This window comes from Pseudopodoces humilis, chromosome 8, assembly GCF_049639895.1.
Source record: "Pseudopodoces humilis isolate 2021_Gansu_Grassland_sample_001 chromosome 8, ASM4963989v1, whole genome shotgun sequence".
In the NCBI taxonomy this organism is placed as follows: Eukaryota; Metazoa; Chordata; class Aves; order Passeriformes; family Paridae; genus Pseudopodoces; species Pseudopodoces humilis.
Window position 1 is genome coordinate 32,662,017 of NC_142207.1, and position 15,902 is coordinate 32,677,918.

General features: G+C 52.2%; 2 protein-coding genes across 2 annotated transcripts in view; one reads left to right on the forward strand and one right to left on the reverse strand.

The window, feature by feature from the left end:
- Positions 1–443, reverse strand: part of SLX9 (SLX9 ribosome biogenesis factor) — a 38,875-nt gene extending 38,432 nt beyond the window's left edge. The window contains exon 1 of the mRNA XM_005528926.3: positions 315–443. Coding sequence (XP_005528983.2) covers positions 315–443 — 129 coding nt within the window. The remainder of the gene's footprint in view (positions 1–314) is intronic.
- Positions 444–4,231: 3,788 nt separating this feature from the next.
- ITGB2 (integrin subunit beta 2) lies at positions 4,232–15,739 on the forward strand. Its single transcript, XM_005528925.3, has 16 exons — positions 4,232–4,371; positions 8,828–8,894; positions 9,208–9,296; positions 9,594–9,777; positions 9,980–10,150; positions 10,355–10,596; positions 10,909–11,064; positions 11,271–11,366; positions 11,496–11,585; positions 11,762–11,902; positions 12,144–12,328; positions 13,026–13,270; positions 13,518–13,737; positions 13,835–14,049; positions 14,162–14,328; positions 14,600–15,739. Exons 1-16 carry the CDS (start codon positions 4,354–4,356, stop codon positions 14,660–14,662), a joined length of 2,349 nt encoding a protein of 782 aa, XP_005528982.2. The 5' UTR covers positions 4,232–4,353; the 3' UTR covers positions 14,663–15,739.
- The last annotated feature ends 163 nt before the right edge of the window (positions 15,740–15,902 follow it).

The following is a 15,902-nucleotide window of genomic DNA, read 5'->3' on the forward strand; positions in this document are numbered from 1 at the left end:
CTTGCTGTGAGGGGGCTACGTGGAGGCACCTGAACCGTATATTCAAAACACAGCTGGTGAAAACCAGAATATCCTAAATATTTCTGTATAAACAGGTCTTCTCCATCTGCCCCAACCTAAAACTGAAGAGCGGCACTGCTCCACTCCTTCCCACGCACAGCCCCGGCAGCCAGGGCAGACCCACAAGAGCTCGACTGGGGCCGGGGGTGCTGGGGGACCGGCCCCTTCCGCAGGGGGAAGGCGGAGAAGCCATTGCGAGGCGGCCGCTGCCAGCCCCCGCCCGCCGCCTCCCCGAGTGTCCCTGCCCCCGGTACCTTCCCGGCCGCCGCGCTCCATCCGCCCGCGGCGGGGCCGGGGCCGGGCCCGGGGAGCGGCGGCGGCGGCGCCCGGGCGGGCCGGGGGGCGGCGCGGTGCAGCCTTGGGCGCCGGGCCTTGCCCACCATGGCGCTGCCGGGAGGAAAAGGCCGGGCCGGGCGGGACCTTCCGGCTGGAAATTTGCCTTCCACGGGCGGAGCTCTTCAGCCGCCGCGGCTGGGTGGTGTGGTGGCGGCTCGGATGAGTGCCTTGTGGCGCCAGGCTCTCTGCTGGGCGGCCTGCGGGTCGTCGCCTTCCGACCATTGCGGCCTGCCCAGGGTGGGTCCTGTGTACGGCCTGAGGGTGTTCTGCGTGCTTAGGTTAAACCCAGACACTCGGCAACAGTTTAAAGCCAAGTGTGCGCCTCTGTAAGAGCTGAGAGCCTCTTGGTAGCATTGGAAATGATAGAACTTTCCTAAACTAATTATAATTAGTTGATCAATTACTTGTGAGCAGTGCCCACTTTTTAAGTTTCTTCACAGGCTCTTAATGTTACTTTGATGATTAAAACCTATAGTTGGTTAACCTTGACAGGCTTCAATAAGCAGAGCCAAAGTGAGTTGAAGATCAGATATCTGAGAATCTTAAAATGATATCTTAAATTCATGGCCCTTCAAGGAGGTTGGAGTAACCAGAGGATACCAGAGGAAATAGAAGCCTAGAAAGTTGGAGATTCCCTGTCTGAGAAATAGATAGAGGACTAGGAATAGAAGGAGGACTAAAGAATGTGGGCTAAATTAGCATGAAGGGCAAGAAATCAATAAGCAATACAGGATAGAATACTAATTAAGATAATTATGTAATTTACATCTATCTATCTATCTATATATATATATATATATGCAATGTATAAATAAGTGAAAAAAATTTTGTGCTGGGGTCAGTGTAGAGCTGAAATGTTTAGCCACACACACCCTTTGTCCTGGCCAGGAATAAAGCCTCACTCACTGACACTGAAAAGACAGTTTTAGAGAGACAGCTTTATTTATCCCAATGATTTTGGAGATTTCTTGGTAACAGTAGCACCAGCTAGTGACCAGGCTGCCACGTAGGACAAAAAACAACTTTAAAAATTACTGCCAGGAATTATTTCTACAGTTAAAACAGTAGAAAATACCCAGCAAGCCCCCAGGGAGGGCAAACACCTGCCAGATTGCAGTCATGGGCCCAAGTGGATGCTGCAACAAAGCAACGCAAGCCTTGGCTGCACCTTTCCACACACAGGAGGGGGTGAAATGCAAAGCTGCTTCTCCTTGCTCCAAGATGAATAAAAAGCTCCAAGCCTGGAGCCACGGTATGTTTGATCTTAACAAGCACTGAGAGATGCTCCCTGGTTAATACATCTTTGTTTTCCACGTCCTCTGCCCTCCCGTTTTGCTCCAGGCTGTGTTTCCCAGGGCCTGATATTGGGCAATAGAAGTGCACAGCTGTAAGTACACTTCTTGTGGGTACCAAGGAAATGCAGGGAGAGGCCTCTGGGAAGGTACTTGGAAAGATCACAGAATCATGGAATATGCTGAGCTGGAAGGAACCCATCAGAATCATTGACTCCAGCTCCTGGCCCTGCACAGGATATCCCAAAAATCTCAGCTCACAGTGGTGGCCAAACAAGGAGCTCTTGCAGCCTTGGGACTGTGACCATTCCCTGGGCAGCCTGTCCAGTGCTCCACCACCCTCTGGGGGAAGATCCAACCTAAATCTCCCCTGACGCAGGTCCCTGTCATTTCCTCAAGTCCTGTCGCTGGTCACGAGAGGGAAGAGATCAGTGTCTGGCCCTCTGCTTCCCCTTGAGAGGATGTTGAAAACATGGAATCACATAATGGTTTGGGTTGAAAGGAACCTTAAAGATCATCTTGTCCCACTCCCTTGCCTCTAGATCAGGTTGCTCCAAGCCTATTCCTGCCTGACATGGAACACTTCCAGAGATAGGGGGCATCCACAAGATTTAATGTTCAACAGGGATAGAAAATAACAACAGGAGAATTTCCCTTACCCTGCTGTAGGCTGGGTGAGCATAATTTAGGAGCAAAGGCACAAAATTACAACTCTGATCATCAAAGTCAATGACTTTGTGAAAAAAACCACTCTGACAGTGTCCCAGCTCCCCACCTCAGCTGCTCAAGTGCATCCTGCATAAACCATAGGGGTCCTGCAGTTAGTGGGGGGGGAGAAACACAATCCACGCTAGTATAAATAAAAAGATGAACCAATAAAAATAAAGGCAGTTAAAATAGGAAAGGGAATGTTTAGCAGCTTAAAATGCTTACAAAACAGGCTGGGGAGCATATGTGCTGTGACCAAGCATATTCTCAATGGTTGGGCAAGCTTCACCTGCAGCGCTGAAGGCCAAAGCTGCAGCAGAGCCTGAGGAACAGCTGGAAAGGACTGAGATATGCCAGCAAGTTTCAGCTTTGGCTGCAAGGAGCCATGGTACACCCTCTCTGCTCCCACCATTCCAACTCTGGGGGCTCCCAGCCCTCCCACCCTGTTCCTGCAACTTTGAGTCAGTTGAAGCAAAGTGGTTGGACGAACCCCATGAAATAACTGGGGAGAAAAGACCCATACATTAAGGGCCTAATGCATACAAAAGGAAAATTACAGCAGCTCATCTCATTCAACCACACTTCCTTCCCCCAGATCTGCAACCCCCACCACTGGCAGGAACTCCACCAACCTTCCCATTTTTATCTACCACAGCTCACCCACTCCTGGGAGGCCTGGGGAGTTCTCTGCAACATCCAGCCTCAGCCATCCAGGCTGGATGAGTGTCCCAGCTCCAGCTGGCTCACTCTCAGGGTCCATCCCCACCATATCCTGCATTAGATGCTCTGATGCTCCTGTCCCACTGCCAGGATTACTGTGATGCTTTCCTGCTGCACCTGGCTGTGATGAAACCAAGCCAGGTTTGATGTCTTCTTTAATAAAAGCACCAATCCACAGAGCAAAGAAATTTTATCAATTTTACAATCCACAGGGCTTGCAAATTTTCTGCTGGCACTGCAACCGCTTTTCTTACTGCAAAAATAAACCCGTAACTGTAACACAGCAGCAGGTGAACAGCATCAGGGTCCTGTAACGCCTCCAGTTGCCCTGACCATGGCAGAGAATTGGAACAAGATAGTCTGTAATGTCCTTTTCAACACAAACTCTTCTGGGATTCCATGATAATACAAAATGGTGGCTCAATATCAGCTTGCTTGGAAGGAAAACCTACAAAGCAATTAATAAAGACTCGCATTTATTAGCTTTAAAAAAACCCTACAGTCCTATATGTTTTCTAAATGACTTTATTTTTCTTACTGTAGTGCCCTGAAGAGGTTAAGAGAAAATTGCCAGAAGCTCGTTCCTCTCTGCTTAGGGAAATGCTGCTGCTGGGAGGAGTTATTGAAGCCGGCACAAAAACAGTAAAAGGCTGCTTAAAAAAAATTCCCCACACAGCCCTGAGCTTTGCCAGAGGACAGCGCTTGCATCCTCTGTCATGTGAGGAGGCCTGACTACCCTTGCAGAAACATTTCAGAGCCCAACCCACAGTCTAAGAGGAGCCAGCTCCCCATCTTCTCCACACCCAAGGGCTGCCAATAGCTCCCAAATTCGCTAGTTTCACCCACTCCCAGCTTTGTTTGCCCACTGAGGTCAGTGCCGGTCCCCAGCAGGGCTGTGAAAGCTGAAAAGTTCTCATGAAGTGTGGGGGTTTGGGTGGGTCCCTTTCCTAGGTGCAGTATGAGGGCTGCAAGACCCTGGGTATCCCAGGGAGTCCGGTCCCAGTCCCACAAGGCAGGATGCTGTGAGTTTGGCCAGGCTGAGTGGGGATGGCTGAGGTTTGGGGAAACACACCCTCCCGCAGGGCACCACTCGACTTCCTCTTCCCCTGCAACTGCAAGACAGAAGTAGGAAGGAAAGATTGCGGTACATCACAGAGCTCCTGATGCCCAGCTGCTTTTCCCAGCCAAACTTAAGAAGCTGAGACCATCCTCATCCCAGCCCAAGTACAGGATAGAGATGAGGGCTAGAGGCCAGGCAAGTACAGCGTCTCAATTTTTATGCTTCTGTTCCTTCTTTCTTGGGGGGGAAGTAGGCAGGCAACAAGGAGGTTTTGTGACTCTGGTCTTTCAATGGCACATTTTTATTACTCCTGATCTAACCTCTGGTTACCTGAGTTCAGGGTGCTTCAGGGAGCTTGGCGTGGTGTCCCTCCTGCCGGCAGGTCAGTCCGTGCAGCCTTTGCAAAGGCAGCTTGCCTGGTCTGTGACAGTTTTGCCTTTGGAGATAGCATTGAGCCCAGAAATGCAGGTGGTTATTGTGGGGATGACGCCAGACCTCCAAAACTCCCTTTTCTCACACCCTGCAGGCTCGGAAGGCAGGGCAGAGAGGGTGCAGTGTGCTCTTCCCACGCCCTCACACATGGCACTGGGCAGGGTGGCATGGGCTGTGTGCTGACGTGCAGCACCAAGGCTGTGGGCTGCCGCCGTCCCCTCCCGTGACCCCCTCTCTTCCTAAGGGGATCTCTGCCACTGCCAGCCACGGGTTGCAGTGGGAAAGAGGGAAGTGGCACGGTGGCATGGCATGAGGATAGTAGGGATGGCTGCCTGGAGGACTCAGCACAGTGTCACCACCTGGAATACCTGTGCACAGACCCTTCCGGCTGTCCCTGCACCCCTGTGAGCCTGGGGGAATAGCTGGGAGAGGGAGTGAGAGCCTCGCTCTTCTCCATCTCTCTGTGTGCTGCACACATCAAATACTCTGCAGGTATGTGGCCCTGGGGAGAGCAGGTCCTTCCCAACATCTCAGTGGCTCCTGGATGCAGATGGAATGTGGGGCACACCCCAGGTGTCAGGGAAAGCAGCTGGGTCCCTGTTTTTGATGCTTTTTCCAGTGTCACAGCTACAGCTCCCAGCCTCCTAGCAGGTAAGGAGCAACGGTGTGAACACATGCGGTGACATCATGTCCTATGGCCAGCACAGACCCTAGAACGGGGCTATTGCAAGTTGTGGGAAGTCTCTAAATGGTGCATTTTGCTATCCTAGCTGTGGCAGCTGTCACATCCTGCTTCACAGCGGTTTTGCACTTTTGGTGCTGCTCCGAGTGATCTCAGGCAGGCTGGAGGATGTGGTGTTCCCAGACTACCCAGGGCAGATAGCAGGCAGCCCCTTCCCACCCAAGCAGGACTCTGACCCTGGCAGACCCAGCAGCACAAACCCCCTCCTTCCCTTCATCCCAGGACAGGACAAGGGTCCCACGGGCACCCAGGGATCTTGGTGCTCATAGCCAAGGGATGACACCAACTAGGCAGGGACTTGGTGCACATGGGAGAGAGCTCACCCCACAGGTCTATCCTCTGCAGGCACTGGAGGCTGCTGGAAGGAAATATATATAAAATATATTTGTATTTCCTATAATAGGACATGGGAATACAGATATATATATGTGTCTGTGTTTATGTATATACTTTTTATTTAATTATATGTATTCTTTACATATTAAAAAAATGTTTCTATACATTTATTTTTTATATTTTTTCCTGTGATTTATAAATACAATATATATATAAAAAAAACATATACACACACGCTCTGCGTATGATATTCTGCATGGACTGGGAAAGACCTGAGTGACAGAAGAATCAGCCCCAAGTCAAGTGACATCCACTCTCCCATCCTCACCATACCCCACTCTGCTCATTTCCCCTCTGTACAGGGGTCTGGAGCTGCCCAGATTGCAGGGGTGGGAAGGAGCAGCTCTGCTGGGTGCAATACCTGGCATCTCTGTCACAGCATGACGGTGACCTGGCACCAGGGATGCTTGGCAGTGTGGAGCAAAGCACCCATGGGCACTGGTGCTAGTGGAACCTCACTGTTACAGGTGGATGATGCAAACACCACAGGAGTCCCCCCGGGATACCTGGCATGAGTGCATATCCCCCCTTTTTGTGGGAAAACAGATGTTTAGCAAAGCCCTGATGGGAGCTTGTGGCTAACAGACTTCAAGACTCATCTCTGCTGTTGAACACTTGTTTTATTTATAGCAACAGGATCACTGCTGGCATCAACACTTCCCCTTCAGCCTTATTTATAGCTCCCAGCTTGCTCCTCCATGAGCACAGCAGCCGGATTCACCCCAACAGCAGCCCCCAGCAGATCCTGAGTGCTAGAGTGCCCCAGCTCTGCACCCTGCCCACAGGCAGAACAGCAAGGACAGCACCCAGCATTTAACTTATGCACCTTCCCTGAGGCCACCCTCACATCTTCTGTCATGCAGACCCTTGGGGGACACCCTGCCCTAAGGCAGATGCTCCATTGGTGGAATACCATGGTGGCTTCTGCAAAAGGCTTGCTGAAGATGAGGCTTGATCCCGAGCCACCCAAGTCATGTGGTGAGAAGATCAGAGCACAGGACCAAGAAGGACCCTGGTCCTGAGGTGCAGCTTTCTCCCCCTGATGCCACCATGCAGTCCTGGCCAGGAAGCAGAGTCTGGTGGCAATGTGTCCTGCCCTTAGCTGGGTTGCTCCATCTTGGCACTCTACTCCCCACCATGGGATGAAGGTGGTTGTAAAGCTCTGCAGTTCTGTTCCTTCACAGAAGGGCAGGAGGATGGACCACATGCACCCCTCTGCTTGCCTGAATTTGTGGGAAAGAAGGGGAAGAAAACAATTTCACAAGCAGAGCACTTGCGGGAGTCAAGACCCAGGATTGGTGGTGACTGCAAATCTGGGATGAGCTGAAGGGATCATCAAGGGGATTGAAGGAAGTGCTGCTGAGGCCTATGTCAGTGCCCTGCTCATGCAGAGTCAGGTTGAAAGCTTGCTTTGCCCTCCTCTGAAGGCTGTAAGGAGGCAGACAAAGGCAGAAACCCCATTAGTGCTCTTTGAAAGCCCTGTGCTCACCCGCCTACACACCACAGCGTAATTTCCCTCCATAGCAGAAGAGAAGTGTTGAACTTCCTGCTGTTGCTCACTCCAAGTATCAGGAGATACTCTTGTGACAAGGGCAAGAAGCCACTGTGGGGGTGAAATAAAGCATCCAAATACAGCTCACAACATGAGCCCTACTATACAATATTTGATAGCAGCTAGCACTGGGGGTGTGTTGAGAGTATTTCTGTATTTTTGGAGTTCGGGAGCTTTTCTAAATCCAGTTTCAGAGTTGCTCTCTTTTATGAGATGAGCCTGTAAACAGGAAACTCCAACCTCCAGCAAAAACGAGGAGCTCACAGAGCTCCATCCCCTCACCACTGCACACTTTGGCATGGCAGTGGGAATTAAACACTTGGAAACACTGGGCAGGTGGAACAGCAGGAGCTCATTGAGCCCATGGGTTTGGTCCTCACAGCATGTGTGGGAACTTCTGGTTTGTAGCACAACTGGAGCCGAATTAGGCACATATGGGGTGTCAGTCACTGAGTTCTACAGGAAACAAAGGCAGGACCCACTTTTCTTTCCTTCAAGCTCAAATTCTGCTGGCAGAATCTGGAGATGATAGGATAGTTGGGCCAGCTGAGCACAGCATGACACACAGACAGGGACATTGCAGCTGTGACAATAAATTATGCACTTAAAATCTTACCATGGGGGACTGTGGTGGTGGAGAGGAACTTGCAGAGCTCTTTGTCCAGGAGGGCTCTGGCCACCCACCATAGGATGGTGCAGATGTGGCAGAGTGAACTTGTCACCCTGAGGGTTTGGCTGGGTGACCACAGCAGTACCTCTTGTTGGCTGTGCAGCAATGTGATGTTGGCTGTGGAGCTCTGCCAGGGGGACTGGATCCAGGGCAGGGTGGGCTTCCAGATGGCCCCAGCCATAATCAGTGATGGCCACTACCTGTATCACAGCTGGGCACCAAACCTCACTGTGCAAACATTACCCACTGATCTACCTAGACCCTCTCTCTGCCTTTGGGAGAAGACCAGACATCCTTTCAAGGCTGACCAGTGTCATCCTTAGCTGGTGTGGTGTCTTACAGAGGCTGATGAGCTAAGGCAGCACACCCTGATGCCTGAGAAGGGGACCTGGGCAGCCCTAAAGTACTAACCTGCCTCAGTGTCTTTTGACAGTTTGCCTTGTTTTCTCATTTCCACATCACTCTGAGCTGTTTATTTGGTAAGTTCACAGGAAGAGGTAATGGCAGGAGTGGTTCTGTTCTTACTCAGGGCAGCTATCAGAGCTATTTTGAAACTGATGACCTGGTTTTCAGGCACTGTGTCTAATATTGCTAAAAAAGGGAGTGTTTGTTGTTCCTTTGTACTTTCTTATTCCTTTTTCTTCTTTTAACAAATTCCTCTTTTCTGACTTCCTCGTGTTCATCCATGTTGCAAGGCCATTAGACTGTCAGGGTTTGCTCCAGGGCTTTGCTGGGGAAAGGTGTGACACATGACAGTTTTAATGAATGTGATCTCAACGCAGGTTGTCCAGGGAAACTGCAGCTGCCTCATCCCTGGGGCACATCCCAGGTGGTCACAAGAATGTTTTTTGTCTTGCAGAAAATGTGTCCTGACTACTGTCTCCAGCTGTCAGCAGTGACCTGGGTGCTACTGCTGGTGACAACAGGTGAGCACGACCTGCCTTCCTCCCAGCACCTTTCACGGGCAGTGAAAGGGTGGGGGGATCCAAAATCTGCCCAACAGCAGAGGGGACACAGGCACTGAGAGGTGTGTAAAGGCAATGTCCTTACACTTCCTGGGATCTGGACTTAACACGAGCCAGCTCAGCTGAAGGACAGCAAGGCAGTTGAGGGCCCTTCCAGAGCCCCCAGCATTGGTTTGGGAGGCAGGGCAGGCTCAGGCCAGCTTGGGTGCATGGTGTTGGGTGTCTGAACACCCCCAACTTCCCCCACACCAACTCTGCCTTCTTGCCTTTCCAGCCTTTGCCATGGAGTGCCCCAAGATCAAAGTGGGGACGTGCAAGGACTGCATTCAGTCTGGTCCAGGATGCGCCTGGTGCAAGAAGCTGGTAGGTCCATGTAGCCTGTCTAGCTGTCACCCCCCAGCAGTCAGCTAACAGGCATCAATCAAGGCAGTCACCCTGCCTGCCTGGCTCTGCCTGACTTCATTGTGGGAGTGTTTCATGTCCTGCCTGAAGGATGGGGCCAGGAGGGATCCAACAGCTATATCCTTTCTCCATCAAAGGCTTTCTTTTCTCCATCAATGGCCTGGAGACCTGGACTGGGGGCCAGGTCATCCTGTACAGTGCCTGTTCACCTCCTGCTCCTCTGTTTTGTTTTTTTCCTGCTGGTGTTGTCACACGCAGAATTTCACCAAAGCCGGTGAGCCAGACTCCATCCGCTGCGACACCATTGAGCAGCTGAAGCAGAGGGGATGCCCAGAGAGTGAGATTGAGTTTCCAGGCAATGAGATCAAAAGGACACAGGACCTTCCCTTAAGCAACAAGATACAGCTGACTCCACAGGAGGTGCACCTGAAACTGAGGATAGGTATGCTCTGCCTGGCATCCCCAACACCCTTCTTCTTGTGGCCTGCCAACAACGCCTTTCCACTCATCCCCAGACTCACCTGAGACACAGCAACACATTACAGCTTGCATTTCCACCCCTTTTCTTCCCAGAGAGGGGGGGGGTGGGTGATGGCACAAGCTGGCACAACACGGCAGCTGATCCCGCCATCCCTGTCCCTCAGGCCAGCCTGCTGTGTTTGAAGTGAAGTTTCGCCGTGCCATGGGGTATCCCATTGATCTCTACTACCTCATGGACCTCTCCTACTCCATGCTGGATGACCTGGAGAAGGTGAAGAAGCTGGGAGGGGAGCTGCTCAGGGCGCTGGAGAGCACCACCCCTTATAGGCGAATTGGTGAGCCTGTCTTCAGCCTGGCACATCTGTTTGCTGCTGGGAAGAGCTGCAGGGCTGGAGGGGGATGCAGGAGGTGGACAGCAGGTGTCCTCTGCCAGGCTGAAGAGTGTGGCAAGGCAAGGGCACATGGGACATGTGTGTGGGGGCCAGCAGATTGTCCATGCCCTGTGCCCTGCCCCTGAAACTGTAGTCTGGCTACCCTAGGGTTTGGCTCCTTTGTGGACAAGACAGTGCTGCCATTTGTGAACACACACCCCGAGAAGCTGCAGAACCCCTGTCCCAATAAGGACGAGAAGTGCCAGCCTCCCTTCGCCTTTAAGCACATCCTGTCGCTGACGGACAATGCCAAGCAGTTTGAGAACGAAGTGGGGAAGCAGTTCATCTCAGGGAACCTGGATGCCCCAGAGGGGGGGCTGGATGCCATGATGCAGGCAGCAGTGTGTGGGGTGAGTCCTGCACCTGCCCTGCTGCCAGGGGGTGTGCTCAGGCAGGAGGGCTGCTGCCCACGCACACAGGTGGCTCTGCCCCTCTCCTGGTGGGCTCTGGAAGCCCATCCTGCCTAAGTTCTGATTTGGCAGCAGGGCAGGTCACTCTGGAGAGCACAAGAGGGCATCCTACCCCAGAGCCTCCTAACCCTCATCTCCCTGAACCCACATTCCTCGTGCCCCCTGCCCCATGCTGGGGCTGACACAATGGGTGGAGTCACTGTCCTGCCAGCCTTGCCCAGGGACAGGGGCCACTCTCTGTGCCACTTGCAGGACCTGATCGGCTGGCGCAACGTGACCCGCCTGCTGGTGTTTGCTACTGATGACGGCTTCCACTTTGCCGGGGATGGCAAGCTTGCGGGCATCCTGACCCCCAACGATGGCAAGTGCCACTTGGAGGAGAACATGTACAAAAGGAGCAATGAGTTTGTAAGTACCTGGGGGCTGTTCAGCATCTCCAACACCCCCCACCTCACTTCCCCAGGCAGAAAAGATGATGTCATGTAAATAACATCCTGTTTCAGAGACCAAAATACCACCTTAATCACCCTAAGTTGTGCTGCCACACCCAAAGTGTCTACTCTTTTGCTGGTGGGGGAGGTTGTGCTGAGTGTGCTATCCCTCTCCCCATCCAGGACTACCCATCTGTTGGCCAGCTGGTCCAGAAACTTGCTGAAAACAACATTCAGCCCATTTTTGCTGTCACCAGTAAGGTGGTGGATGTTTACAAGGTGAGAATATGTCAGATCCTCCATCCCCTTTCCAGGAGGACAGACACAGCTGTGTGTGTCTCCTGCTGCTGTCTCCTGCTCAGCTATCACGTGGTAGGAAGTGCTCACCTCTTTGCTCTCCGCTGGCAGAAACTCAGTGAGATGATCCCAAAGTCAGCGGTGGGAGAGCTGAATGAGGACTCCAGCAACATCATTGAACTCATCCAAGTGGCCTACAATGTAAGTGCAGGAGTTCCCACCTCTCCAGTGACATCACCTGCATTTCCAGAACCACCCCAGGCAGCTGAAATCCTGACCTGTGGTGCTCTCTGGCTCTTTTTCCTGACCTGCAACCCCATACCCTTGGTTCAGTCTACTCTTGGACTGATGGCACCCTTTCCACCATTTTTTCAAAGAACCTCTCCTCGCGGATAATCTTGGACCATTCCTCCTTGCTGGACACTCTGGATGTCAAATATGACTCCAAATGCAAAAATGACAAGGAGTCTGTGGATGAAGCAAGAGGCCAGTGCGACAATGTCAAGATCAATGATGAGGTATGCTCTCCTGTACCAGGAACACCCCACAGCTTGCATGGTTTCTGTTGCCCATCCTGTTTAATGACAGGAACCCTGGTTGCTCTTCCAGGCTTTCTGTTTATACTAATTTAATGCCAAGAGTGTCCGAAATGTTATAGAATATGGGAGATCTGCCCTTGTTCTGGATGTGCATGTCCTCAGTCTAGGGCCTGCACACTGTGACATCTGGCCCTTCCCTGTCCTACTCTGCACTTTCTAGGTCATCTTCAAAGTGAAGGTCACAGCCAAGGTGTGCATTCCAAACTATTCCTTCACCATCCGGCCACTAGGCTTCACAGACACCCTCACTGTCCATGTGGCCAGCAACTGTGACTGCCACTGCAATGACCAGCCTGACCCAGCCGCTTGCAATGGGCAAGGCATCATCGAATGTGGCATCTGCAGGTATGTGCTGTCCACCCAAAACACAATTTCAAATGCTGCCAGAGCTGGGGAATTGCTGGGAGAGGGATGTTGGGCCAAGCCTTGGCTGGGCTCTGTAGCTTTGCACAAATTTTTTTTGTTCAGAGGGGTGGATCCGTGCATTTCCCTTGGAACTGTCCCCTGTGTTGATGGAGGCAGGGGACACAATGAGCTGGCTCTTCTGTTGGTGGAGGTTATGCTGTTTTCCTAAGGGCCTCAATCCAACTATCTACCCATCCATCCCAGTATCAAATCATCCACCAATCCACCCACCGAGCAGACACAGATTTCTGTAGTGGGTGAAAATCCCATTTCTTGGCTGCAGCTCTTAGGTCTTTAAGTGTAATTATTGCCTCACGGCCTCTCAGTGACAAAGAGAGGCAAAGACTGGGTTCCCTCAGGAAATACTCACATCTCCTTGGCAAGGGCTTAGAAATTATAAAATATAACAATAATTTTTGGGCATTTATTTGGTGTTGTGCATACAACTGGTGGAAAAGCAGCATTTCTGAGGTTTGCTCCCAGTCAGCCACCCTGCTCCAGCATGGAGTTAGCACCAACATGCTGTGATTGGTTTTTGGTGAGGCTGTCCTGGATTTGCTCCACTTTTATGGAGGTCTGGGCCCTGTGCATGCCCCATGGCCACTGACCCAAGCTTGCTTGTCTCCTCTGGCGGCAGCTGCAATTCAAGATACACAGGGAAGAACTGTGAGTGCGACACCAAAGGAAAGAGCAGCAAGGAGCTGGAGCGCAGCTGCCAGAGGGACAACAGCTCGGTGATCTGCTCGGGGCAGGGGGACTGCGTGTGCGGGCAGTGCGTCTGCCACACCAGTGACACACCTGGCAAGTACATCTACGGCACCTACTGCCAGTGCGACAACATGAACTGCGAGTTCTTCAACGGCTCCCTCTGCGGCGGCCCAGGTGATGTGCCTGCGACAGCTTTTCCAACTGGCCACTGCTTAGAAGAATTAAATGCCCAGGGAGATGTGGCCTTTTTGTGCCATAAGCCCAGTGGGAGGGTTTGGGGCTGCTGGGTCCCACCACACCGGCTCTTTGGGCATCCCGTGAAGGGTGGTGTGGTGAGCGCAGGGTGGGTGACGCTCTCCAAGCGTGGGCAGAGGGAGGGTGGCCTGGTTGCCTGCAGGATCTGAAAGATCTTCCTCTGCAGCACGAGGGCAGTGCGACTGCGGGGCCTGCAAGTGCCTGCCTGGATTCGAGGGCAGCGCCTGCCAGTGCCAGCAGTCGACGGACGGCTGCCTCAACACCCGCAGACACGTGTGCAGCCTCCGCGGGACCTGCCACTGCAACCGCTGCCAGTGCTGGGGAGGGTACCAGCCCCCCTTCTGCCAGGAGTGCCCAGGCTGCGCTTCACCCTGTGGCAGATACATGTGAGTGCCTGTGCTTGGGCAGAGCCCAGCTGTAGCCAAAGCCAGGTGAGAGGGTTGCTGCCCCTGCAGATGTGAGCTGTGGCTGCTTGTTTTGCAGCTCCTGCGTGGAGTGCAAGTTCTTCAGCAGTGGTCCCTTTGAGAAGAACTGCTCCCAGGCCTGTCCCAACATCCAGCTGCACACAAACTCAACAGAGGTGAGCATAAATGATAGGAAATGCAGAGAAAAGGATTCCCAGAACTGCTGGATGTCCTTCCGTATGGTCCAGGAGGATGGCGAGGATATGTACACCATCATCGTTGATCCTGATAGAGGTATCCCATCCCTGCTCCCCCTGCCCTGACACAGGCAGGCTGCCAACCTTGCTATGGCAGCCTTGCTGCTTTGCCAGGGGCTGCAGCCTGACACTGTCTGTCTGTCCCAAAGAGTGCCCACAGCCTCCCAACATCCCACTGATCGTGGGCAGCACCATCGCTGGCGTGTTCCTCATTGGCATTCTGGTCCTGGTCATCTGGCGGCTCCTGATGGAGCTGCTTGACCGTCGGGAATACCGCCGGTTTGAGAAGGAGAAGACCAAAGCCAAGTGGAATGATGTAAGAGAGCCCATCTGTGCCAGTGGGATGTTCTGGGGTGCTCAGATCCACTGGGGACAGTCAGAGCGGACATCCTTTCCAGAGGCAGCCATGTAGACCTGAGCCCTCCGCACCGCTCATTTTTCAGCCCAGCTGGATTTTGCCATTTAGGGGCCTAAACACCCTATGGGCTCTTCTTCCAGTGCTGTCTGTGCTGTTGGCATTGGGATGGGTGGGATGGGTAATGCTCTGCTGGAAATCCAACACAAGCCTCTCACTTCTCTCCCTCCAGGCTGATAATCCCCTCTTCAAGAGTGCCACCACCACTGTCGTCAACCCCAGGTTTAATGAATGAGGCAATACCTGGCAGCACTGGGACTCACTGTTAAAAAAGGAAATGCCAAGCTAAGGAAAGCTCAAACTAAGGAAATCTGAAACTAAGGCTCCCACCCCTTCTTCTTTATTCTCATGTTTTCGTCCCTTCTTCCAAGAGCCCTCATCGTGTCAGGTGCTGACTGAAGGACTGCACCCACGCCAGTCTCCTGGCCCTGCTTTCCAGTTGTGTTGGTGGAGCTGGAGAGGGGAACACCACAGGAATATGCAGTGGGTCCTGCCCCATCTCCTGAAGGCAACTTTGCTTTCTGGCAGCAATCTTGGACACTGACCCCAAAGCCAGAGTACAGAGTGCTTCCAGCTTTTGTTTTGAGCTGGGATTTCAAAACTACCATCTCTCTTCTGCTCCAGCAGGATCTGCCTGCAGGCTGCTCCATGCCTTCCCCTGCAGCATTGGTCTCTACCACTATGCAATGTTTTCCTGAGAACTCACTGCTGAGCTGGACATAAAGGGTCCAAGCAACTGCAGTGACATGATAGGCCCTAAGTGAGCACCTGTACCTTGTGATGAAGAGCAGCTGGAGAACATGCACTGGATCTTTTTCCCAGATCACCAACAGCTTCCTGACATCGCTCCCTGCTCAGACCTACCTCAGGCCAGGTTCTGCCTGGGCTTCTGCATGCTTGCCTTGTCTCCATCATGCCTTGAAGTCCTCTGTGCAGTAAGGAGCCACTGTTTGATCTATAGAACTTGATCTATGATCTATGAGCACCTGGAAAATGCAGGTTGGAGGTCAGCCATAGCTTCTCCCACCCCCTGGGGCATGATTTTTTCTCTGCTTTGCAAGCATGTCAGTCATGCCAGGAACCAGCTGTGCAAAACATCTGGCAGTACCCAGAGCCTCTCCAGCTCAGCACTTATCCCAACCACACATAGCAGCCGGTTGCTCTTACATTGTGGGCCATTCCTGTGAAATAGTGGTCCAATTCCTTATTTTCTTTAAGTTTGGTATTAATTTGCATAGAGTTGTATTGTGTTGAATCTTTATTTGCTCTGTGAAGAAGTTTAATGTGAATAAAAATTAATATATAAGGTAAATACATCTGTCCTGCTAAGAATTAGGTGCAAGGGCAGCAGCTAAAGCATTCATTGGAGAAACTACCATCACACCTTGTCATTGCTACCACCATCTTCCATAGGTACAGTGCCTGGGAAAGATCCCAGCTAGAGAAGCAAACTGTTTTCTACACAGTTTGCCATC